Raw genomic sequence first — 26,027 nt, forward strand, 5'->3', positions numbered from 1 at the left:
TTAATTTAGGTACAGTGACTTGGTAAACCAGGCACCGTTTTTGCTGCGCTTTTTCATTTTTCATCTCCCATTTATTTAGGCATTTATTCGGGGGTGGGACTTATAAACGAGGAGGCGCCGGCGCGGCTCTTTGGTAGCTTGAAGCCTCTGTTACCCAATTATCACTGTCCCCTCTCAGGGCCCTCAATTTTCTGAATGTTTCTGTGCCCCCCCCCCCCCCCCCAAAAAAAAAAATAATAATAATAATAATAAATAAATAAAAAATTGTGTTGCTTGCTACGGCTCTACTTTAAGCGTACAGTTCTTTCTCTTAGGCGCTTTGAACATTGAACAAGTGTTAAATGTAGCGTTATTACAGGAATCTGCAAAAGACTTTATTTCCACGATAAAATCGGTTTATCATATGGTGCTTGGTAGCCAAAATATACCACAGCAAGAGAGCATAAGATACCTTATGCTCTCTTGACCACAATAAATGTGTATAAAGAAAATCCAACAGAATTCGATATAAGTGCGAGTTAGTGGTAGTTTTGTTTTATTATTTTATCTTTATTATCTAGACAGTAAATAAAATAGGCAAGGAACAACATTTTAAGGAAAGGGTTATTTACATACCGGAAGCTTATAGAGTGGTTTTCAAAATCCCGTGCACCAAAATGTAGTTGTTAAGACGTAATAGTCAAGCCAAAAAAAAAAAGAGAAGAAAGAAACTAAAAGTGTAATAGTACTAAATGAATTAAATAGTATTTCACGGGTTTTTGAAAACCACACAGTATACTGCTATAATATATTTCCGAAAAGGTACGTGTCGTCATAACATTCCGAAGAAGTACCGAGCCTTATCGGAGACAGAAGTCTGTCGATAATTCATCGCCCCAGACTTACTACAGCATCACTGAACCTCAACGGAAAGGTGTCGAGGCAAGGCTTAGGTTAGTGGCTTTTGTTTTGTTTCTTGCTAATTCTTTAGATCGCATTCACAGGAAATTAGAGGTCAAGGCTTTTCAGAATCTTACTCATAGAAAAACAAGCTTTACTCGCTGATTGGGGGTTGCATTTTAATACACACAGCGTTCAAACATTGGAATCTAAAGGAACAGTCGACAGAGTGTCAAGGAAAACCTCCAAGCCACGTCTCGATTCACGCCATTTAAATTTGTTAAATGCACTTTGCAGTTTTCCTGCCTACGTCGGAGTCACTTCCGACCTTATTCTCTGCCGTGCATAGCTCGAATACTTGATTAAATACAAGACAATACAGTGGGATGTGCCATTAGTCAGAGCCAGACACTAATACAGCTAACACGCGTTCCTCTTCACAGTCGCAGGAGGCGTTATACCAACACTACACAGGGGTATGGGTTAGAAATATGAATGTAAACTCGAGAGAAAAAGAATAATAATGGAAGGTAATGAAGTCAATTGGCAAAGCCGTTGCGTGGCACTCGAAAGCCAACTGGAGAAGTTCAAGGAACAAGCCACCAAGGTCCGCGAAGTCATCGGGCAGAAAGTGAGTGGTTTAATCGGTATATCTGACAATTCTCATGTTGTTTAACTTTTTCTTTGATCGCTAATCGTTGTACATACTCTCGTTTACTTCCTTGTGTCAATTTAATCCCCCCAAACAGCTGAATGTTCACCAGTTTAGGTGTTAACGCAATCAATATTTAGTGTAACCCTAACCGGAGTTCAAAGAGTCATTTTTCTCCTCGTCTTATTATTTCGAACGTTTCATCGCGCACGCGACGCGTTCGACTCCATTCCACGGAAGACCGCTTTATTTACAATATTCACAATAATATATTCTAATCAGCTGTGCTGCTAAGTGGGTTTGAACGGGTTGCACTTCAGTTGTAGCTCGCGATGGAGACCTTATGTTTTCTGCGGGCACATCTGTATGATTTTGGCGTGTGTTGCTCGAAATTCGATAGGACACTATGCCAGCCTCCTCATAAACAATCAACACTTTTACATAGATTTCTTTCTCGTTATTCTTTATTCGCTCTCTTGAATTAAGCCATTTGTCAGGTATTATCATACTTAGATTTTGATACTTTCAGCTGATAGAATTTTTAAAGCTTGTAATTGATCATCTCAATCATTTCTAAATATGGTCGATATGTTGTACAAATGTAAACAAACCGGCTATCGACTCCACGGAAAAAAATTCTCGTCATTCACTACCTGTGCATTTGCGTTTCCTGATAAGCTTGCCTCTTCATATCAACAAACACGTTTGCTAAAATGGAGCCATTATTTGTCAATATGAGAGAATAAATTTCTAATTTCCCTATTCTGAATGGAATTGTTTTGTTTGATTTGTTTTCAAGTCAAGTTAGTTTTTTTAATAACACCTTGTGGTCGATAAGATTTGTTTTCTTATGGGTGTAAAGTGAAAAGTCATTGTATCAAATTTTATCTTAGCAACATTTTGGCGAACCGCAAAATGATTTTAGCTCTCGCGTCGGAAACCCATTAGAAATATTTCGTTTTTAGATTTAAGAGGATTTAGCTTATCCATCTTACCTTAGATATACCTTTTACCGGCATTAATTATAAGATTTATGTTTTATTTTCAAGTTAAAATTTCTAGAGTTTATTTAAACGTCTTTCAGCTATTAACTTTCTTGTTGTGGCTTGTTATTGACATTTTTTTCCTTTCAAAATGTTTCAATTAAAGGACTCAAATGCTATTTTTATTTTCATATGGCTAGCTTTAAAGTTGCATTTATCTTTTTCTGCCATGTTTTGAGGAAACTTAACGGAAATCCATAGATGTTGGCAACAGAAAATTGATCTCTTATCAAAATCTCATAGCTTCTTGACATTACAAGTCTGTCTGCTTTTTGTCCGGAAGCTAAAGCAATATTTATAAAAAAAAAATATTCTTGACACTGTACCAATGCATTTTTCTCCCTTAATTAAAGTATATTTCACAGAGGACATATAACCTTTTCTGCCATTAAATGTGTTTTATTTTCTATAGTGTAAGTTCAAAAAGTCAAGTATGCTTTTAAGAATTATCTTTTTAGTTTTAGTTCTAATTTTTTGGGATGTTTATATCTTCTCAATCTATGTAAGCTAAATAGAAACCCTTGCACAATCACTCAATTTTGAATTCATACTTAGATTACATTTTTCAAATAATCAATTAATTATCCTAAAACATTCAGAAAGCAAATTTTTAATAAATGAATAACATAAAACATATCTAAATTTCATGGTTTGTCTTGTTTTCAGCAGTTCTATGTAATATTATTTCAATTAAATAATGTTATATTTTGATTAAATAATGTGTAATGATAACTGCATAATTGTGGTGATCATTTAGATTCAAGATCTTGAGCATAAAGCTGCAGTGTCTGAGATAAAAGCTGTCAGAGCTGATTACGAGGTATTCCCTTAGCAGTCGTAATAGTCGCTTTATTATTGCCATGTCAGCACCAATGTGATTGTTCTTGTGTGTGAAACTTTCAATGCAAAACACTTATCTGTCATTCTTTCAGTATGTGGATAGCATCTTTGTGCATTCTTTAGCTGTTTGTTTAATTCAAAGAAAGGAGCAATCTGTTCACCATACCAGAGATATTGTTGAAATTCTGCTCAAGAAATACACTTTCCTCTAAAGAGTGAAGCCATCCTGATATGATAAGGTTGACATTTAAGGTTTAATTGCAAAAAGTCTGCAGAGCAGTATCACATGCATTCACATCTCATCTCTGACATTTCCTAAATATTTGAGACCATTCTGACCTCAGTTGCTGGAGTTTACGGTTTACTTATTAAATCAAAACTTAAACTCAACTAAAACTTAACAAGGTGTTAATTGGTACTAATTATTTACTAACATTAAAGTTATCAATGAACTGATGCCAGAGCCAGACATTAATGGCCATAAATGTATCACCAAATGATTATCATCTAACCATCTGATACCTTATTTATCATGTCTATTTTGTATTGATCTCACTGTTTAGAGCTTTCCATATCTTTCTCAAACTTTGATTACAATTTTTACAATTTCATTTTGATTTCAATGCCATACTACATGATGCTACCATATTGTCACACTTCATCAATACAAGATGATCATATTTGATTATTTTATAACCTGCAGATTAAAGTACTAGAGCATACAGTTACAGAAAAAGATGTTGAAATCAAGCGACTTTCTTCAGATCTCGAAACTGAGGCAAGTTAGCACATCTGCTGTAGACTCTGACAAAATTTGGAAAAAGGCTGTTATGAACTGGAATACGCAAAAAAATTCAATTTTGTTGTTGTTTTTGTGTATAGAGGGAGCTACGGGTGCAGCATGAGCATCAGATTGAATCAAAAGCTGCCCATATCAAGGAGTGGATGCAGAAGAAAATAAGTGAGGTAAAATGACCTAGGTACCCAGTAGAGTGGGCACCCTGTGTACAATGGTATTCCATCCTCCCTGTGTTGAGATCCTGGCAGTTTATGGTGTGTTTGATACCATGTAACCCATAGCCCTAGCTAAAACTGATAGAGAAAAGGCAACAGCCTTTTTAAGTTTTTAGTTTTGCTGAAGGTAAGGAGGATTCAATATCATTGATACTAATTTGATGGAGCTTGTAGAAAGTCCATACATGGCCAGGGGGTAATAAATGAGACACAGGGGAAAGGCTAATTCTCTGGGCCCCCACTGGCGACACACTGGCGACACACTGGCGACCAACTCCAGATAATAACCATGTTGTTGCTATTTGCTATCCCTTCTAAGGTGATAATATCTCTTCTGCTGAATTTTTCATATTATGGTCTTTATATTGCAGTTTGAGACTCAAAATGCTAAAGTGAACCAAGACAAGGCAGAGCTTTTGGAAAGAAATGAAAAGCTATCAAAAGAGAATGAGCTTTTACAAGAGGAAAATCGCAAGTCCCTTGACATTATCAAAGAGCTTGGGGTTAAATTACGCTACAGTCAAGGTAGAAAATGCTTATGATTAGTCTTTTTTATTTAGAGCAAATTTCTGCCCTGATGAATCTTAATTATGTTGAATGATATTTAGGGGTGTAGCCAGGGGGATGGCCCCACTTTGTGGTCTAATATTTAAGCTATTACCTCTCAGCTGGAAACATATGTTCTTGAGAAATCACTTTAGGCCCACCCCAAGGAAAAATTCTAGCGATGCCCCCGTTATTTATTGGTAAATTACAATTTTAACATGATATTGCCTGATCTAGTAACTGCATCCTTATTATTATTATTATTTTTTATTTTCAGAGCAAGTCTTTAGACTGTCCTCAGAATTAAGTGAACTACAGGAGTTACATAAAACAAACGAGTACCAAACTCTTGAGCCCCCTGAGGGAGGGGGTGAGTCTGACAAGGGGCATCAGGATAACAATCGAAATGATATCACCATCAAGAAAGGTTTCCTCCCATCAGAAGTCGTGGTTAATGTTACTCTGAACTCCAGTCAACCAGTATCGCTTGCATCATCGTCTTACTCTACTGCTGACAGCCAGCTAGAACTGAATGATGAACAGGTGGTGTCGGAGGCTGTGCTGGCACCTTCGAAAGCACCAACTTCACCTATGTCGACCACCTCAGATAGGCATGAAAGCTGTGAGGGTGATGGGACACCTGGGGATGAGGGTGAGGATGCGTCAACAGCTATCAAGAGGTCATCAAGTGGAAAATCCCCATCTAAGATACCTCGCTATGTTGGCAATCAACTCAAAACATCAGAGCCCTCGAATCCTGGGAATGTATCATATTATATGTCGCTAAAACGTGGGAAGGATAAAGCAGATGGAAACAAAGCCAAGTTCTATATACAGGTGCGGGACTTAGAGAGCCCTTATATGCCGCTTACAGGGCGGTTTAGTACTGCGACTACTGTAGACTCTGAAAGAGACAGTATAGCTGATTCATACTGCAGTCCACTAGATATCATGGACAATTCAGAGTACCAGTCTATAAACTTTAGGCCTCCAGCAAGAGGTCTGCTTGACAGTGTCACATCACTGAATTCAACTGATGCTGCCCCTTTCAATGTCAATGACTTGTACCAATCAATTGTTCGACCACTTGTCCCTCAAAAGGGGAGTTCTGTGAATTCTAAAATAGAATTGGCATCATCACCGCCTCCAGCCCTACCCCCCAGAAATAATATTGAGATTGCTGAAACCCCCCCTAAAGATGATGTTGTCAGGACGGAAGGACAGTTTACAAGCTACCTCGGTCAGCATGAGTATAACGTCGATAATGGAGCACCTGAAGAAAGTTACCCACATCCACCGTCTTGGTTATTGCGTGACTCAATGGCATCTATAGGTGAGTAGGTATTCAGTGGTTGGGTTATGGGTGCAATAGGTCCACTCTCTTCTTCACCGTTACTGGTGTCTGCAATAGCTCAGTGAAGGGGCGGATCTAAGGATGGGCCCCGGCCTCCCCCTATTCAGAGCTGTAGCAGCCAGGTAAGATTGGTTTGGGGGGGGGGGGGGGGGCACAACACAGAAACAGAAATAAAATATTGGAGAGGGCACAGCCCTTACTAGTCATTTCCTTTAACTTTTGAAAATATTGGGGGGGGGCACACGCCCCCAGTGCCCCACTCCCCTCTACGGCCATGCTATTTCCAGATACTTGGCTTAGAAATAACAAGAAATCCACAGGGGACAATAAATCCCCCCTTTCTGAAACCCTTGCTCCAGCCTCCCCTTTTTAAAACTTCTGGGTCCGCCCCTGTAGTGCACTCAAAGCAAGAGTTGATTTTATTTTTTACTCCGGTGGAGAATTATTCCCTTCCACCACAATACCTCTAAGCTATGTTGCCACTCTTGTGTGACAGAAGCATCTTTCCTTTGCAGGACAGCCTGGCTCCGAGTCACCTCCGTATGCCACTCTTGAAAGCACTACAAGGGAAATCAACTTACTAGAGGTATAAAATGGCCTTGAATGCTTCCAGTCGCTACAAGTTTCTATGTGTTGAACAGGAAAGCACTACCCTGCTAACAGAGCTTTCTTCCTTTTTTTAGTTCACTTATGTGTTGCATCTTTGTTCTTTATTGTCTGCAGAAAAAATGCAAAATCCTTAGGTCATTTTGATTACTCATATTAAAATATTTCTATGAATTGTTGTATTGGCAATGCTGTGTGCTTTTTCTCTGAAGGAACAGATGTGTCCTGTCTACGCTACGCTAAAAGGGGTAAGAGCTTTATTGACACCTGACTGACTGATATACCTACTCACATACAATGACACTAGAAATATAGCCAAATTTTGCTCTCACGAACTATTTTGTCATTAATTTTCTTGTAGCGCGCCTCTCAGATTCGGGACACCCCATTCTCTGGTGAGTCCACTGATTCGTCTGACCACGAGGAAGACCATACCCAAGAAGAAACTGTCAGCGAGAACAGTAGCACACTACAGTCTGAAGAGAGCCTAAGTGAGCCACTAGAGGACAGCGGTAACACCAAGGTGCTCAAGACATGCGCAACCTACACCACGGTCAGCCTTAAAAAGGTCAGGATAGTGGGAACACCAAGCTGACAGGAACAGTTTCAAATCCAATCCTCTTCCCCTCCTATTTTTCGTTTGAGGTTTTGTGCCTGTGTAAACAATAGCGCTGGGTCCTGGGCCTCTGGATCACTGGGGAACCAGTGGTAACGCAGTACCAGAATATAGTAGAGGTCAATTGTAATGGGTTTGAGTTTGTTTCTATTTTAAAGTATCTATATTGAATATGTAGGGTGACCAGCGAAAGGAAGGCTACCTCACCAAACTCGGCGGCCGCATTAAGAACTGGAAAAAGCGGTGGTTTGTCCTGCAGGACGGCAAGCTTTACTACTTCAAGACACCAGTGAGTTTATCTGATAAGGGTGGGGAGGGGCGGGGTTTGAGGTGGTAGTGTTTGCCTGGGACGTAATAGGGGTGGCGGAGCTGAAGATTCTTAGCATGGACTAGGCTGGGAAACCTACAAAAGGATATGAATCTGTTTCCCAAACACTTGAGCACAATCGACATAAAGCTCCTCTATTCATCTATTCTTTGGTATAAGCTTAGGCTGAAATGTGATATTTTGTAAAAGATTTGAGTTTTGTAATGAGTTCATTAGCATCAATTCTGTTTTCTGTTTAGATTATATTAGCGATGCATATATAAGTTTAAATCGTGCCCTTTTTCTATTTAGCCTCTGGTGACATTCAAATTTTGTTTTTTTGTCAGAATGAGACGAATCGCAAGCCGCTGGGTCAAGTTCCTCTGGACGGCTCTTGCCGGATCTCACGCACAGAAGGGGCACTTACCATAGAGGTATACGATATCAGAATCATTGAACAGCTTTACCATAGAGGTATACAATATCAGAATATGTGAACAGCTTTACCATAGAGGTATACAATATCAGAATCATTTAACAGCTTTACCATAGAGGTATACAATATCAGAATATATGAACAGCTTTACCATAGAGGTATACAATATCAGAATCATTGAACAGCTTTACCATAGAGGTATACAATATCAGAATCATTGAACGGCTTTACCATAGAGGTATACAGTATCATAATCATTGAACGGCTTTACCATAGAGGTATACAATATCAGAATCATTGAACAGCTTCACCATAGAGGTATACATTATCAGAATCATTGAACGGCTTTACCATAGAGGTATACAATATCAGGATCATTGAACGGCTTTACCACAGAGGTATACAATATCAGAATCAATGAACAGCTTTACCATAGAGGTATACATTATCAGAATCATTGAACGGCTTTACCATAGAGGTATACAGTATCAGAATCATTGAACGGCTTTACCATAGAGGTATACAATATCAGAATCATTAAACGGCTTTACCATAGAGGTATACAATATCAGAATCATTGAACGGCTTTACCATAGAGGTATACATTATCAGAATCATTAAACGGCTTTACCATAGAGGTATACAATATCAGAATCATTGAACGGCTTTACCATAGAGGTATACAATATCAGAATGATTGAACGGCTTTACCATAGAGGTATACAATATCAGAATCATTGAACGGCTTTACCATAGAGGTATACATTATCAGAATCATTGAACGGTTATACCATAGGGGTATACGATATCAGAATGATTTAACAGCTTTACCACAGAGGTATACAATTTTCAGAATCAATGAACAGCTTCACCATAGAGGTATACATTATCAGAATCATTGAACGGCTTTACCATAGAGGTATACAATATCAGAATCATTGAACGGCTTTACCACAGAGGTATACAATATCAGAATCAATGAACAGCTTTACCATAGAGGTATACATTATCAGAATCATTGAACAGCTTTACCATAGAGGTATACAATATCAGAATCATTGAACGGCGTTACCATAGAGGTATACGATATCAGAATCATTGAACGGCTTTATAGACGCAGTTTTAAATTAAAAGCGAAACTAAATCCACTCATTTAAAAAACCTGCTTGTCTGTTTTATTCCAGGTAGCAACCCCCAAGCGAACTTATTACCTTTCAGGCGAGACTTCAGACGAGGTCGATGAATGGTTAAGAGGTGTGTGGGCTTAGTACTGACCCTACAGAATGTTTTCCTGTTATTCACAAGCCACTTGTTTCTATTCCCGGTGTTTCCATGCCCCTTGGCTCTAACATTCAGAAATTTCTCACCTGTGACACGTTGATGTGATTGGCTGACTTTATGCTCCTCCCTTCCAGTGCTCCATAACGTGATGCGCAAGTTTGCCTCCAGTCCACTGCTCGCCCAGATGCCTGAAAAGGAAGCCATGAGCGGCTGGGTTACCAAGGCAAGTTAGATCACATTTATCGGCAGAAGCATGTCACCCTGCGGTTAAGCATGTCACCCTGTGGTTGACTTTTATTATACCCACAAAAGTTGTGATGTCGTTAATATTTGTTTATTCCAGGTAAAGCACGGCACTTCTCGGAAAAGCTGGTGCGTGTTGCGTGGACAGTTCCTCTGCTATTACAAGAACCAGGATGATGCGGTGAGTTCTTGGTCTACCAAGATTAGCACCTGCGGATAGAAATTACAGATCTCGAAAAATCTCGGAAGTTAAAATAAACAGGGTACTTATTTAGCTAGGGGGGGGGGGGCAGAAAGATTTCAAATTTTCAAAAAAAAGATCTTGAAATAAGTCTGCTATACACATCTCACACTTACACCTATACCTTTAATTATCCGATATGAGTATCAATCAAATTTATAATGAAATTATTTTTATTTTGATCTGTTCCTATTATTTGCTTTTGGCTATTTCATGAATCTGCCACTGAAAAAAATTCCGAATTCTGTTGCACACATAGATCATCCAATTGTCAACATAAATCATTCAAATGCTTCACGCCCGGCATAGCATGTCACGCAATGCGCAAGGAATCATGCAGTCATGCTATGATTGACAGGTGCCATTCAGCATGGTTAAACTGACAGACGTCACCGTAGATAATGAGAGTCCCGACTCGGACGAGGAAGGGGATGCTGATGCCCCTACCTACCGGCACTACACCTTAGTGCTGAAAGGGGAGCGACAAGCCACGCCCACCTACCTACTGATTGACACCAAGCAGGAACGGGTAAGGAAGACCCATACAGTTCATGTCATGTGAGTAGACAGTGTCAAGAATCGACAGGGGCTTCATGAAAAAAAAGTTTTTTGACGTTTTGAGATTATCTGCTCCAAAGTTGCAGCTGCAGAGAAGAGTGCTCGTGTGTAAAATTAGAAAGACCACCGACAAATGAAAATATTAATCACCACATTACGACTGTTCTGCTTAGCGGCATTTAAAGAGAGAGGGAAGGGGTTAGTGGACACGCCCCCGGCTGCTCGCACCGAGTTTTTTTCCTCTCGCTCGCGGACCCCTTTATTACCGGGGTTCTCCACCAGTGTTAGGGGACTAACCCAAATCCCGGCTAGTCCCCTAACACTGATGGAGAAACCCTGGTAAGACCTTCCCCCTCCCGTTAAGGGCCGCTAGACAGGCTACATTTAGACATGTCTCACTGATTGTTTTTTACAATTGGTATGGTTTGTCATATTGCGATAAGAAGCGGAGATTCCCGAACTATGAGCTAAAGAGAATATTTTACCATGTCTTTACTATTTCAGGACCTGTGGTATTTCCACTTGACGGTGGCCTCCGGTACGGGACTCGGAAACATGGGAACGGACTTCGAGAAGATTGTCAACAAACTTATGTCAAACGAGGGCGACTCAGGTACTGATCTCATGATCAATAATGTAGTTTCCTGGCTTGCTATCCCTTCGTCAGGTGTACAGGCACATACCCAGGTATTGGGGAGGGGGGCACTTGCCTTGCGCAAAGTTACGCGCCCAGGTATAATCAGTACCACAATTGCCGTGACTTGCCATCCCTTAGTCAAGGTGGCGAGTAAGGCCCATAAAAGCATGTGACCTGTGGCAAAATTTCTAAGGTTGCTAAGAATGACACTTCACGAGTATTGTCTTTTAGAGAATGAACTGTGGAACACGCCGCTATTAACCTTCTCACGTGAGCCTATAACGACGCCGCTGACCACATTACCATCTCCAGAATTGGAAAAAGAAGCGTTGGAGCTCTTCAAGGTATGAATCAAGTGTGCATGTTCTGGTATATAGTGCATGTTTAACTCACTAGTTAATAGTAATCCATAAATAGTAACTCAATAGTAATCCATCGTTTGTCAGCCATCCATTGTTTAATTCCTGTTCATGATTGGCTCTCCCCAGTCCATCCTGCTTTTCACCACTGTCGCCACGGACGAAAACGCCATCGACTACCACGTGGCTCTGGCCCAGAATGCTTTGCAAGTGGTGTTTGATAACCCGGAACTACAGAACGAGATTTATTGTCAGCTGGTCAAGCAGACGTCCAAGCAAGTGCACAGAGGCCCCCAGGACCTGGACGTGAGTGGACCTCTGTACCCAAGGGACTGAACTTATCCTTTTGCATCTATCAATTCTAAGGCCCAGGGAGGGTTGGGGGTCGTAAGGGGACATGTTCGCATCCAAAGAACTGGACTTATCCTATTACACGTATCAATGTCAAGCCCTAGGGAGGATGGCGGGGCAAGTGAGCTTAGCCTAACAGACTCGGCAATGTTGACTGTTATATTAATGTTCTCATGCCCATTATGCATCTTTCAGCATTATCTAAAGAACTGCAGCAAGCGCTCGTGGCTGCGGGCTGACTCGGCGGCCATAGAGGAGACGATCGACTTGCGACCCGTACAAGAGTACGTTTACCTCCAGACCTGGCAGCTACTCGCCATGTGCACCTCACTATTCGTACCAAAACAACACTTCCTGGTTTATCTGAGGGCGCACCTGAAGCGGTCATGTAACCCCAAGTAAGTAGCCAAATATATCAGTCGGAGGGGCCTGAGTAGTCCTGGTCTATCTGAGGCACACCTGAAGCGAACATGTCACACCAAGTAAGTAGGAGGCCGGGTTTGTTTTTTAAGTCAGAGGGACCATGCATGCTGATTGAAGAGCTTTCTATTTCTCGTTATGATTAAAAGCTCTGCAACTGTGAAGTTAAATGATCTTCTAGCCATAGGCGAGAACGCATGTTCTTGTATCGATTATTTTATTGTGGTCTTTCTTTATAGAATCCAACACAAATGCGCATGTGTCAATTATGGTCTTTCTTTATAGAACCAAACATGGAAAATACGCAATCTACTGTGTGAAAAGTCTAGAGCGAACCATTGCTAACGGCAAGCGCGAAGCACGACCATCGAGAATGGAGGTAGGGGAATAACTGCCTAAAAACTAATGTGTGAAGCAATCAAACATCGTCATACTGCTCAACAACTGAAAATTAATAGAGTTTATATTTTCTATGATGTTATTAAAGAAATAGTCCGTCGATTGAGTGCCTCTATCGGTTTGATGATGGATTGATTGATTGATTGCTCTTTCTTCTCTCTGTGAAGTGCATGATGTGTCTGTCTCTGTCATGTTCTTGATGTGTCTGTCTCTGTCAAGTGCTTGATGTGTCTGTCTCTGTCATGTTCTTGATGTGTCTGTCTCTGTCATGTTCTTGATGTGTCTGTCTCTGTCATGTTCTTGATGTGTCTGTCTCTGTCATGTGCTTGGTGTGTCTGTCTCTGTCAAGTGCTTGATGTGTCTGTCTCTGTCATGTGCTTGATGTGTCTGTCTCTGTCATGTGCTTGGTGTGTCTGTCTCTGTCAAGTTCTTGATGTGTCTGTCTCTGTCATGTTCTTGATGTGTCTGTCTCTGTCAAGTTCTTGATGTGTCTGTCTCTGTCATGTGCTTGGTGTGTCTGTCTCTGTCAAGTTCTTGATGTGTCTGTCTCTGTCAAGTTCTTGATGTGTCTGTCTCTGTCATGTTCTTGATGTGTCTGTCATGTTCTTGATGTGTCTGTCTCTGTCATGTTCTTGGTGTGTCTGTCTCTGTCATGTTCTTGGTGTGTCTGTCTCTGTCAAGTTCTTGATGTGTCTGTCTCTGTCATGTGCTTGGTGTGTCTGTCTCTGTCATGTGCTTGGTGTGTCTGTCTCTGTCAAGTTCTTGATGTGTCTGTCTCTGTCGTGTTCTTGATGTGTCTGTCAAGTTCTTGATGTGTCTGTCTCTGTCATGTTCTTGATGTGTCTGTCTCTGTCAAGTTCTTGGTGTGTCTGTCTCTGTCATGTTCTTGATGTGTCTGTCTCTGTCAAGTGCTTGATGTGTCTGTCTCTGTCGTGTTCTTGATGTGTCTGTCATGTTCTTGGTGTGTCTGTCTCTGTCATGTTCTTGATGTGTCTGTCTCTGTCATGTTCTTGATGTGTCTGTCTCTGTCATGTTCTTGATGTGTCTGTCTCTGTCATTTTCTTGATGTGTCTGTCTCTGTCATGTGCTTGATGTGTCTGTCTCTGTCGTGTTCTTGATGTGTCTGTCTCTGTCATGTTCTTGATGTGTCTGTCTCTGTCATGTGCTTGGTGTGTCTGTCTCTGTCATGTTCTTGATGTGTCTGTCTCTGTCATGTTCTTGATGTGTCTGTCTCTGTCAAGTGCTTGATGTGTCTGTCTCTGTCAAGTTCTTGATGTGTCTGTCTCTGTCAAGTTCTTGATGTGTCTGTCTCTGTCATGTGCTTGGTGTGTCTGTCTCTGTCAAGTTCTTGATGTGTCTGTCTCTGTCGTGTTCTTGATGTGTCTGTCTCTGTCATGTTCTTGATGTGTCTGTCTCTGTCATGTTCTTGATGTGTCTGTCATGTTCTTGATGTGTCTGTCTCTGTCATGTTCTTGATGTGTCTGTCTCTGTCAAGTTCTTGATGTGTCTGTCTCTGTCAAGTTCTTGGTGTGTCTGTCTCTGTCATGTTCTTGATGTGTCTGTCTCTGTCATGTTCTTGATGTGTCTGTCTCTGTCATGTTCTTGATGTGTCTATCTCTGTCGTGTTCTTGATGTGTCTGTCTCTGTCGTGTTCTTGATGTGTCTGTCTCTGTCATGTGCTTGGTGTGTCTGTCTCTGTCATGTTCTTGATGTGTCTGTCTCTGTCATGTTCTTGATGTGTCTGTCTCTGTCATGTTCTTGGTGTGTCTGTCTCTGTCATGTTCTTGATGTGTCTGTCTCTGTCAAGTGCTTGATGTGTCTGTCTCTGTCATGTTCTTGGTGTGTCTGTCTCTGTCATGTTCTTGATGTGTCTGTCTCTGTCATGTTCTTGGTGTGTCTGTCTCTGTCATGTTCTTGATGTGTCTGTCTCTGTCATGTTCTTGATGTGTCTGTCTCTGTCAAGTTCTTGATGTGTCTGTCTCTGTCGTGTTCTTGATGTGTCTGTCTCTCTTGTCAGGTGCTGTCAGTTCTTGTGCAGAATCCGTACGACCACTCGTGTCGCATGAGCCTGCCCGTGCACTTCGTGGATGGGAGCTGCCACGTGAGTCGCCTCACTCTGTCGTCACTATGACGAAATAAGTATAGTGTAGCCCCTCCCTCCCCCAAAAAAAATAATAATAATCACAGAAATACATTTATTTTAGAAAGTTGTCAGTGCAAATGGCGGACGTCTGAACTATCTTTCTCCTCAAACGGAGTCTCGCGAAGATTATTATTTTAAGGAAATTACTGACAATAATATATATTGACAATATATATTGACAATATATATATATATATATATATGTTGCAGTCAATAATAAATGTCAGTCCAAAATGAAAATGGACTAGTCAAAAATGAAACTAAACCAGTCCATATTCGTTTTTAACTAGTTTAAGTAGTGGGGTTAGGGCTAGTTTAAGTAGTGAGGTTAGGGTTAGTTTAAGTAGTGGGGCTAGGGTTAGTTTAAGTAGTGGGGTTAGGGTTAGTTTAAAGTAGTGGGGCTAGGGTTAGTTTAAGTAGTAGGGTTAGGGTTAGTTTAAGTAGTGGGGCTAGGGTTAGTTTAAGTAGTGGGGTTAGGGTTAGTTTAAGTAGTGGGGCTAGGGTTAGTTTAAGTAGTGGGGTTAGGGTTAGTTTAAGTAGTAGGGTTAGGGTTAGTTTAAGTAGTGGGGTTAGGGTTAGTTTAAGTAGTGGGGCTAGGGTTAGTTTAAGTAGTAGGGTTAGGGTTAGTTTAAGTAGTGGGGCTAGGGTTAGTTTAAGTAGTGGGGTTAGGGTTAGTTTAAGTAGTGGGGTTAGGGTTAGTTTAAGTAGTGGGGTTAGGGTTAGTTTAAGTAGTGGGGTTAGGGTTAGTTTAAGTAGTGGGTTTAGGGTTAGTTTAAGTAGTGGGGTTAGGGTTAGGGTTAGTTTAAGTAGTGGGGTTAGGGTTAGTTTAAGTAGTGGGGTTAGGGTTAGTTTAAGTAGTGGGGTTAGGGTTAGTTTAATTAAGTAGTGGGGTTAGGGTTAGTTTAAGTAGTGGGGTTAGGGTTAGTTTAAGTAGTGGGGTTAGGGTTAGTTTAAGTAGTAGGGTTAGGGTTAGTTTAAGTAGTGGGGTTAGGGTTAGTTTAAGTAGTGGGGCTAGGATTAGTTTAAGTAGTAGGGTTAGGGTTAGTTTAACTAGTGGGGTTAGGGTTAGTTTAAATAGTAGGGTTAGGGTTAGTTTAAGTAGTGGGGTTAGGGTTATTTTAAGTAAAAAAAAATAGAACTAGCGACTAACAAAGGCGACGAAAACAAACACAATTTGATGACAGCAGCTTTAATCGTTGTGAATATAGGAATCTAATAATAAGTGGTACTGTCGTTCTACTCATTCATACAGCCATTACAGTCATGTGGGTCATTGAAGGTGCGCCATCTTTGACGCTCTCGTAAGGGAGACCTCTGTGGAATAGTCAAAGACTATTTTGGGCTTGGCAATTTTGTTCAATCTATTCAGGGAAATTAATGAATCAATCACACCAAATTTTTTGACAATTCTTGCATTGTCATTTGCTTTCTTTATTATCTTAGCAAGAAGGGAGTTTGGATGTAGCGGACCTTTATCGACTACATTGATCTTTACAGAAACATAATCATTTTCTTGAAAGTTTAGCTTTCTTGGTCGTGTTTCCTTCATTTTCCGATTATAACCTGCCTGGTTTTCAAACACTTGGTCATTTTCACGTTTTCGCTTTTGTGCTCTTGTCTCAATGATGATTCCACTTTCATCTTCTTCCACATTTTGATCATGGCTTTCTATGGTGCTGACTGTCATGGTAGTTGTTTTTTATGTCGCTGCCCTTTCAGGGACTGTCTCGCTCTTTCTTTTTCGTTTTTGGGCTCTTGTCTCAAAAGTGGCCAGCTCTTCTTCTTCTGTATTACTCACGGATTCGACTTTATCATCGTTGTTTCCTTCTTCTTGAACGGTGCTTAGGATACCGGTTATTTCCCTCATTGGGGTCAATGCCTTCTCTTTATGGGGGAAGATGCCAAAAACAACTTCGTAGGGCGATTTGCCAATTGCTCGATGAAGAGTGATATTTTTATGTAGGCCGCCTCATTCAGAATTTTGCACCAATCATTTGATGCTAATCCCTTCTCTTTAATGAGGCTCAACAAATTCTCCTTTACTAGTCGATTTGCCCTCTCGACAAGTCCCTGAGCAGAAGGGTTTCTTGGAGCGCCTTGGGCTTGTGGTATGTTGAACTTTGCGCAGAAGTCATCAACGCTCCCTTTAAACTCTCCTCCCCTGTCTGTGTGCAATTTGCATGGAAACCCGAACTGCCAAAACAAGGTCTCGATGGTTTGGGCGACTTGAAGACTTTCCTTCTTTTTCAGTGGAAGTAGCCATGAGTACTTGGAAAAATGATCTTCAACATGAAGAGCCCATAAATGTCTCCGTCCACAATTGCAGGGTATCTTACGAAAATCAATTAAATCCATTTCCAGGTGGCTGAAAAATCCATCTGCCTGAATAGGTTTTGTCACCGGCTTCTTGCAATAGTTGGTGAGGCTGGCTTGTTCTTGATGCAATTTGCATATGGAGGTAAATAATGTTATGATTTGTTTAGGTAGGTTACTATAATTCTCACCGAGATACTTGGCAGTTTTATCCCTCCCTCGGTGGCAGATTGCTTTGTGAGCTTGCGAGAGGACATCGTGGATGGTCGATTTATGTACAACGTACTTTCCCTTGGCATCAATGACTCTTCCTTCCTCGTCAACGTTCCACTTATTGCGAATGATTTTCAACTTATCATTGTCCGACAGTGCGATGTCTTTCTTCTCTTCTGGCGTCGTACATTTCAGCCATTGCTTGGCCTTCTCGTAAAATTCGTCACAGATGTATAATGTTGTGTTGCTTTTGCTAGACTTACTTTTTTCCTTTAATTCTTCTAATTTCGAGTAGAAATCGTCTGCATCGACACAGACGCTAGTAGCCATTGCTAACTAAACACGCTTTGGTGACTGCGCTTGCGTGGAGTTTTGTATTGTTGTTCATTTCCCAAGAGGCGCCACAGTTATAAAATTAGTTTCTAAACCGGGTCTTTCATCGCAATGTCTGGATGCAGAGTGGTTAAGGTAACGGACTGGCAAGCTAGAGATCGAGAGTTCGATCCTAGTGGTGGCACATACTGGAAAAAAAAGGTAAGATAGAATTTATAACAGTAGGCAGGTAGGTAGGTAAGGAATAGAGGAAAAGGAAAAAGCAGGAAAGGAATGAGAGTGAAAAGGAAAGGAATGGGAGAAAGGAGGAAAGGGACGAGAGATAGTGGAAAGGAGCGAGTAGAAACAAAATGGAATAAGACTTTTTGACCCCCGAAAAATACCTAGCCCCATTTTTTTTAATGAGACCCCAAAGAGGGAAAATCCCTTTTTAGAATCATTGACATATTCAACCATATTATTTTAGACTAGTCCAATTTCATTTTGGACTGGTTTGGTTTCATTTTGGACTAGTCCATTTTTATTTTGGACTAACATTCATTTTCGACTACAACATATATATATACTGTACGGTCCATAAAGTTCTTAAGTTTGAACCCCCTGTGCAACAGAGACAAGATTAGATATAGCACCAGCAACAACAGTTCCAGCACAAGTGTCAACCAGCAGCAATAACAGGCATCTATTTGCCATATAATAGCAGCAATATATTTGACATATAACAGGCAGATATTTGATACCTTTTCTGACATCTACCAGGTGTTCGGCTTGGATGGGTCGACCACAGTGGGGGAGTTCACAGAGGCCATCAACTCGGTGAGAATAAGGTGGTGAAGCCACGTTCTCGAAATACACAAAGAACTCATCTGACTCTTCTCTTTTTCACAGACCTTGGGAATCCGTGAAGCATCTCAGAGCGGGTTCGCCATCTTCACTGATAACCCCGTGTCGCCCGTAGAACATTGTCTACAGACAAGTGTCAAGGTACCGGCCATACTCGGAAGTGTAAAATGGCCGCGTGTTTAGTATTAGTGTTATGTTATTAGTAAAATGGCCGTGTGTTTAATATTAGTATTGTTTTTTATGTACTTGACTGTTTCGGGGTAAGTCTGTAGCTTATTAGTTGTTTTGGCTCATTCTTTTACAGCTTTGTGACGTCATCTCCAAATGGGAACAGGCAATGCGCAGTAACGGTCAGGGTAAACTGGACTCCAAGAGACTCATCAAACTGACTTATAGGAACAGGTGTGTTATTCCCCTCACCCCTCCTTGTCTCTATCTTTTTTTTTTTTTGCGCGCGCGCCGAAGCTATGAAAACAGCAATTTCCGAATAACCCACTGCCATGGAGCCGGCTAGCATGTTATCCCTATCCTCTGCTTAATGCTGGAGCAAAAATGATTATCTGACTGGACAACGATTTTAACCAATATTAAATGGGGGAGAAAAGGGGGATGTGTTGCTGTGCAAAGTGTCCCACTTTCTATTGTTTGGGATTGTAGTTCTAACACTCTGCTCTATTGTTTGGGATTGTAGTTCTAACACTCTGCTCTATCGTTTGGGATTGTAGTTCTAACACTCTGCTCTATTGTTTGGGATTGTAGTTCTAACACTCTGCTCTATTGTTTGGAAATGTAGTTCTAACACTCTGCTCTATTGTTTTGGATTGTAGTTCTAACACTCTGCTCTATTGTTTGGGATTGTAGTTCTAACACTCTGCTCTATTGTTTGGGATTGTAGTTCTAACACTCTGCTCTTTTGTTTGGGATTGTAGTTCTAACACTCTGCTCTATTGTTTGGGATTGTAGTTCTAACACTCTGCTCTATTGTTTGGGATTGTAGTTCTAACACTCTGCTCTTTTGTTTGGGATTGTAGTTCTAACACAATGTTTCTGCTGGAAGTAGTAGATAACCTTCCAAGATAAATGCTTGCTATTGTTTTATGCCGTTTTTTTAAAGCAGCTATATGCTTTAAGGTTGTACTTCAAGAGTCTGCAAGACAAAGAGACGGAAAAGGAGAAATATTTCTTAGTTTATCAGGTAATATCGGTCTTTCCGCTTTGGAAGAAGTGTTTTTTAATCTGCCAGGCAGTTTTGTCCCCCCACCCAAGGTAAAGTTTTTCCGTCCTATACTTTCCGCCAGTCCCGTCCATCCTGTCCCATCAGACCCGTCCTAAAACTTAGAATCAGGCCCATAGCCAGGATTTTGAACGGGAGGGGGGGGGGGGGGGGGGGGGTTCGTTTACCCATTTAGAGGACCATTTTTCTCTTAAGTAGCTCGTCCTAGCTCTTAGTGGTACTTATTTTTTCTTAGATTAGAGCGGACCTTCCAGTCGAGTGTGTGTGGGGGGGTTCTTCCTAAGCCCCCGAACCCCCCCCCCCCCCCCCCCCCTGGCTACGGGCCTATGAATTCAGTGATTTTGTTCAGGCTGTATAGCGAGACAAGTCATTCGTTTATTGCCATTACAGTGGTACATCTCCACGGCCTCTGGAGGGTGACCGCTTATTAGAAGTACTGTAATACTGTAGTGTTCTATAACCGTCGCTATTTATTTAGACGAATATCAACGAAGTACTGTAATACTGTAGTTTTCTATAACAGTCGCTATTTATTTAGACGAATATCAACGTAGTGAAAGGGCGTTTCCCCGTCAGCCACGACATGGCGATCGAGCTAGCGGCACTCATGGCGCAGGTAAACCTTGAAATCTCATTGGTTAACAATCAACATGTGACCATAGCCTAGACCTCCTATTGGTTAACACTCAGTACGTGACTGAAACCTAAAACTCTTTTTGGCTAACGCACAAACATGTGGGTGTAACCAAGAACTCTTATTGATAAAACACATCATGTGACCGTAGTAGCGGCGATTTCTTATTGGTTAACACGAAGCATGTGACCGTCACCTTGAAAACTACTTGGTTATTGATTAACACACAACATGTAACTATAACCTAGAAATGTAATTGGTTAACACACAACATGTAACTAACCTTAAACTGTAATTGGTTAACACACAACATGTAGCCACGAGCTCTTATTGGTTAACACACAACATGTAGCCACGAGCTCTTATTGGTTAACACACAACATGTAGCCACGAGCTCTTATTGGTTAACACACAACATGTAGCCACGAGCTCTTATTGGTTAACACACAACATGTAGCCACGAGCTCTTATTGGTTAACACACAACATGTAGCCACGAGCTCTTATTGGTTAACACACAACATGTAGCCACGAGCTCTTATTGGTTAACACACAACATGTAGCCACGAGCTCTTATTGGTTAACACACAACATGTAGCCACGAGCTCTTATTGGTTAACACACAACATGTAGCCACGAGCTCTTATTGGTTAACACACAACATGTAGCCACGAGCTCTTATTGGTTAACACGAAGCATATCTAGAACCCTCTTTCGTCACTGCTTTACACGCAACATTATCCGTTATCTAGAGCTCTTATTGGTTGTTTTTTGTTTAGATCCAGTACGGTGATTACAAGGCGCACAGTAATTCCCTCCCTAGTAAGCGTATCGAGATGGTGATCGCACGGAACTGTCCCAAGAGCCTTCGCGAGGGCGGGAGCGATCACGATAAGCGCTCCCTCACGCTCAAAATGGCGGAGAAGTGGTCCACGTTCCACGGGTGGAGTGTGCGCGAGTGCGTGGATAAATACCTCGAGAACGCGCGGAGGTGGCCTTTTCTCGGGTGCAAGCTCTTCAAGGCTAAGGTCCGCGTGGTTTTTTACAATCTCTGATTTAGCAATAACCCAACTTCACAAAGTATCTGTCTTTTTCAAGGTATATGGTAAACCACATAAATGGTTACCAGAACTTTTGTCTTTAACAAGACTTCTTGAGGGCAGACTGAATAAGATTATTTACATCAAATTAGTGGCGCGAGACGCAAAAACATTTCAACCATATGACAAATATGCTCACGTTGTAGAGTAGCGCCTGCTATAAACCAAAAATAAATTTACTCATCTTTACGCGGGTTTTCTACTGCAAAAAATAATCGAAGTAGCTTTGAAATTGAATGACACTGCGACATCTAATTGTGCATGAATTTATATCCATTTATCCTTCACTTCTATGTTGTGGGATATAGAGTGCAAGTCCTTCTCAGTGTACGCGTCCCAACTTCGTCCATAAACGCGTGCTGATTTCCCTTCGTGTTTATTCTGCAGCAAAGAGACACGGCATCCGCCGGTAAAAGACGCGCGTCCGCATCAACCGCGACCCAGCCGGTGTGGCTTGCTGTCGAGGAAGACAGCATAAACATCTTGGAGGGGGAGAACCTGGTAAGACACAGAGTTATAGCGGACGGAGGTGGTCGCCCTACGAAGGTCGGGGAAGTGGAGGAGCGAGTTTATTCATCTCTCGCGTGTCTTTCCTGCTTGTTTTCGTCGTGTGTTTGTTCTTCGGCTTAGTCTTGTCATGTACTTATGTCTTCACATGACACCCTCTCCACTTTGCATTGCGTCTTTGGGTATCCGGCTCGCGTTCTCGTGTTACTGCGAGTTCACTTTTTTCACCCCATCGTGTTTTTTCGTGTGTTTGCGTGTTTGTAACGCACATATTTGTATACCAATCTCGGGTGTGCCTCATTGCGTGCTCGCGTGTTTGTATCTCATCCTCGTGTCTGATCGCGTGCTCGCGTGTTTGTATCTCATCCTCGTGTCTGATCGTGTGCGCGCGAGTTTGCCCCTCCCTTGTTGCGTGTCCGATACGATAGCGAGATTGTATCATATTTGCGTGTCTTACACGCGTGTGTTTGTGTGCGTGCAGAGGTTGATGTGCCGGTACAAGTACAAGCACGTGGTGACGTTTGGCGGCTGTAAGGACGACTTCATGCTGGTGGTGAATCAGTCCATCATGCGAGGGGGGAACACAGTGGAGCAAGGCACGCAGCGGCTGCTCTTCAGCATGCCACGGGGCAAGGTACGGGGGTGAGGGGCTTTGTTCTCTCGATGACAATCTCTCGCATCTTTATTTTTGGCATGCGCCCAAACACTGGAGGCCGATGAATCATTTCTTTATTTTATGGCAATATAACGTAGCATGTCTTCGTCAAAGGTCTAACCCCTGACCTATGATAGGGGGTGGGTTTTACAAGTTATTGCCCTGATATGTGGGTTATGTTTGTTTCTACCGTTATTGACCTGATATGTAGGTTATGCGTGTTTCTACCGTTACTGACCTGATATGTGGGTTATGTGTGTTTCTACCGTTATTGACCTGATATGATTTTCTATGTGTGTTTCTACCAGTTATTGCCCTGATATGTAGGTTATGTGTGTTTCTGCCGTTATTGCCCTGATATGTGGGTTATGTGTGTTTATTCCGTTATTGACCTGACATGTGGGTTATGTTTGTTTCTACCGTTACTGACCTGATAAGTGGGTTATGTGTGTCTCTACCAGTTATTGACCTGATATGTGGGTTATGTGTGTTTCTACCGTTACTGACCTGACATGTGGGTTATGTGTGTTTCTACCGTTATTGTCCTGATAAGTGGGTTATGTGTGTTTCTACCGTTACTGGCCTGATATATGGGTTATGTGTGTCTCTACCAGTTATTGTCCTGATAAGTGGGTTATGTGTGTTTCTACCGTTACTGACCTGATATGTGGGTTATGTGTGTTTCTACCGTTATTGACCTGATAAGTGGGTTATGTGTGTTTCTACCGTTATGGACCTGATATGATTTTCTATGTGTGTCTCTACCAGTTATTGACCTGAAATGTGGGTTACGTGTGTTTCTAGCGTTATCGACCTAATATGTGGGTTATGTGTTTTTCAACCGTTATTAAAGCCGCATTGTCACTAGTTTACTTCCGGAGGTCCGACGGAAACCTCAACCGTTAAAAGACAAAAGAATCTATTAAAATCCGAGATATTAAGCAGGCCATCCGCTCTAAATTTCCCTGCTAGCAGAGGCCTCTTTTCTCTGTATTTCGCTGGGCTGGAGTTCGCGAGGAAAAGATACCTCTGCCATGGGTCGCAAGTTCGTTTGATCAAACCGCCGTCCACGATCGTGGACGAGATCCAGAGCGCATGCTCCGTTCATTAATTACTGGCCACTATTTGAGCCCACAATGACTAGCGCATGCATGAAACGTATATCCGCTGCGTGATAATAAGCCCGCATTCGAAACGGCGTCCTCCGTAGAAATATCACGCGACGAATAATAAAAGACCTTATCTTCATTCAGAATTTTCCGTTTACAGGTTTTGCATATTCTTCTGGGAATAGCTGATCTAAGTTTACCAAAAAGTTTTGTAACATTTTCTTCGAATCGAACTGTGCGATATTTACATTGAAGAAACTCGCCTGCCCAGATGTCTTGAAATTAATACCACAAACAAGACAAAACTTGTCTTTGCTGCGTTTGTTGTTCAATCTTTTTAGTGACGTTTTAGGTGATTGAAATTGAACAGTTGTTTTCTTTTTTCGAAGAGGAGAACTAACCGGAGTTTGATTCATGATTTCCGACTAAACCCATGCAAAGCATATTAGCATATTGACGGCTTTCGCGCGATGGTACGGGTTTTGGCACGTCGGTCGCTTATTAACGCTGACGCATGCGCAACAGAAACAGTTTCGACCCATGGCAGAGGTATCTTTTCCTCGCGAACTCCAGCCCAGCGAAATACAGAGAAAAGAGGCCTCTGCTAGCAGGGAAGCTCTAAATTATCAATCACATCCTCAAAGAAACTTCCAATAAACACGCTGCTTTGAATATTTTGAAATATTTTTCGCGTTTTCCGTTAAAAATAATCGGAGATTGTTACGTAATCGACCGGAAGTAAACTGGTGACAATGCGGCTTTAAGTGAGTTATGTGTGTTTCTACCGTTATAAAGTGGGTTATGTCTGTTTCCAGATTCTTGAGATCACGCTGTTGATGGCCAGTTACGTGAATGCTATCGTACGCCAGCAGGGGATCACGTGTGACGTGCCGCCCAATAAGAAACACTCCAACGGACCTCCCCTGGAACCCAAAGTTTGGGACCTCGAGAGCGCAGAATGGCCCATCATTCCAGGGTCTAATGTGACCCGTCTTGTATGATGTCCCTCATATTGCATTGTCTATCCGTCTGTTTGTCTTTCCGTGTCCAGGATGTCGTTTTAATTGTAGGGATATGATCTTCTATAAGAGATGGGCTAATCTTTATGGTTTCAATCTTAATGGTTTCTAGTGGAGGATAGCGTTGCAAACAAAAAAATAACATTCCATATAAAATGGAACCCACTCTCATTTGTAAAGCTGTTTGAATTACCCAAGTGGAAACGACCTCTATCTCGTTAGGAACTCGAGGCTCGAATAAGTGAGAGTTTGAGTTCTCGGGTTCTTCTCCTTTTTTTATGTCTAGACTCAGTCTTCTGTAACCTATAAAAGCGTTGTGTTCATATAATGTTATATAATATGGAAGAAAGCAAAATATCTATTAGCGAACATCCCTGTCTTAGAGGTTGAAAAGGAAAAGTAATATTGATGTAAATATGGAACAATACAAATCCTAATCAAAATTGTGTTTATTTTATTATTGATAAATTACTGATATATAGTAAAACATTAAATGCCCTTCCCATGTGTGTGTTTTGGTCTGCGCACCTTCCTGTGCATCCGCTAACGTGTTCTCAACAGCTGCTCTTATAGCCCCGTATATTTATTTACGATAAACAAAAAGCATTTTTATTCAATTATCAAAAAAAAAAATGTGTACAAAATCTGATTTGTTGTTGTAAATGTGTTATATATGTTATTCAATAACTTTCACAATTCTTTTTGTCACAGTCAAATTTTTATTCAAATTAGTTCTCCGCTAACAAGAAAAAGTGCTGTTTTGTAATTTAAATCCTTATGACAAAGGGAAGTATTACCGTAGATTAGGTAGAGTATGTACCCGTGTGTTATTAGTTATTACTGGCTAATATTGATGTTTTCGGCCCGAAGGCATGCCGTTGGGCAAGATATATATTCATAGTCCGTCTTTCTAAAAAAATCACATCAAAGTCTATAAAAATCAACTTACTATAATTGGTAAAAAGGAGACAAGTTTTGATTTGACATAGATGAGTCGGAACAGGATGATTCTAATGATATCCGTTCTCCATAAATAGAGCTGGTTTCGCAATATATTTATTTGTTCTATTATTGGCTGGAACTATACAATTTTATTTATAAGAACCTTTTTTTTATGAACGTCCAGCCTGAGATTTCAGTAAA

At 41.3% G+C, this 26,027-nt stretch overlaps 1 protein-coding gene and 1 long non-coding RNA gene across 4 annotated transcripts; one reads left to right on the forward strand and one right to left on the reverse strand.

Annotated features, from left to right (window-relative positions):
- Positions 1-841: 841 nt before the first annotated feature.
- On the forward strand, positions 842-25,385 carry LOC5514918 (pleckstrin homology domain-containing family H member 1). Of its 2 annotated transcripts, XM_048730801.1 has the most exons (31): positions 842-932; positions 1,323-1,510; positions 3,332-3,394; positions 4,118-4,192; positions 4,297-4,380; positions 4,800-4,953; positions 5,252-6,307; positions 6,844-6,914; positions 7,147-7,182; positions 7,296-7,502; positions 7,729-7,839; positions 8,205-8,291; positions 9,478-9,547; positions 9,709-9,797; positions 9,918-9,998; positions 10,417-10,587; positions 11,121-11,229; positions 11,485-11,597; positions 11,742-11,918; positions 12,159-12,361; positions 12,669-12,762; positions 14,800-14,883; positions 18,544-18,600; positions 18,673-18,768; positions 18,932-19,029; positions 19,759-19,822; positions 20,400-20,477; positions 21,274-21,522; positions 21,982-22,095; positions 22,583-22,735; positions 24,681-25,385. In XM_048730801.1, the coding sequence occupies exons 2-31, from the start codon at positions 1,403-1,405 to the stop codon at positions 24,864-24,866; spliced, it is 4,338 nt and encodes a 1,445-aa protein (XP_048586758.1). In that variant the 5' UTR covers positions 842-932; positions 1,323-1,402; the 3' UTR covers positions 24,867-25,385. The 2 variants fall into 2 exon arrangements, with proteins under 2 accessions (XP_048586758.1, XP_048586759.1); XM_048730802.1 differs by lacking the exons at positions 842-932; positions 3,332-3,394 and having other exon boundaries at positions 948-1,510.
- On the reverse strand, positions 5,517-9,644 carry LOC125568441. 2 transcript variants are annotated; one of them, XR_007312375.1, is made up of 3 exons: positions 9,505-9,644; positions 6,793-7,045; positions 5,517-5,614 (listed from the first exon to the last, which is right to left on the reverse strand). It is a non-coding gene; the product is annotated as an uncharacterized LOC125568441 (long non-coding RNA). The 2 variants fall into 2 exon arrangements; XR_007312376.1 differs by having other exon boundaries at positions 5,520-5,614; positions 6,910-7,045.
- Positions 25,386-26,027: the final 642 nt, after the last annotated feature.

Source organism: Nematostella vectensis, chromosome 7 (genome assembly GCF_932526225.1).
Source record: "Nematostella vectensis chromosome 7, jaNemVect1.1, whole genome shotgun sequence".
Lineage (NCBI taxonomy): Eukaryota > Metazoa > Cnidaria > Anthozoa > Actiniaria > Edwardsiidae > Nematostella > Nematostella vectensis.

Coding starts and splice junctions, on each gene's coding strand:
- LOC5514918 (XM_048730801.1), top strand. CDS start 1,403: ATGGAAGGTAATGAAGTCAATTGGCAAAGCCGTTGCGTGGCACTCGAA. Junction 4,193..4,296: donor CTTCAGATCTCGAAACTGAG/GCAAGTTAGCAC, acceptor TTTTGTGTATAG/AGGGAGCTACGGGTGCAGCA. Junction 6,308..6,843: donor TGACTCAATGGCATCTATAG/GTGAGTAGGTAT, acceptor TTTCCTTTGCAG/GACAGCCTGGCTCCGAGTCA.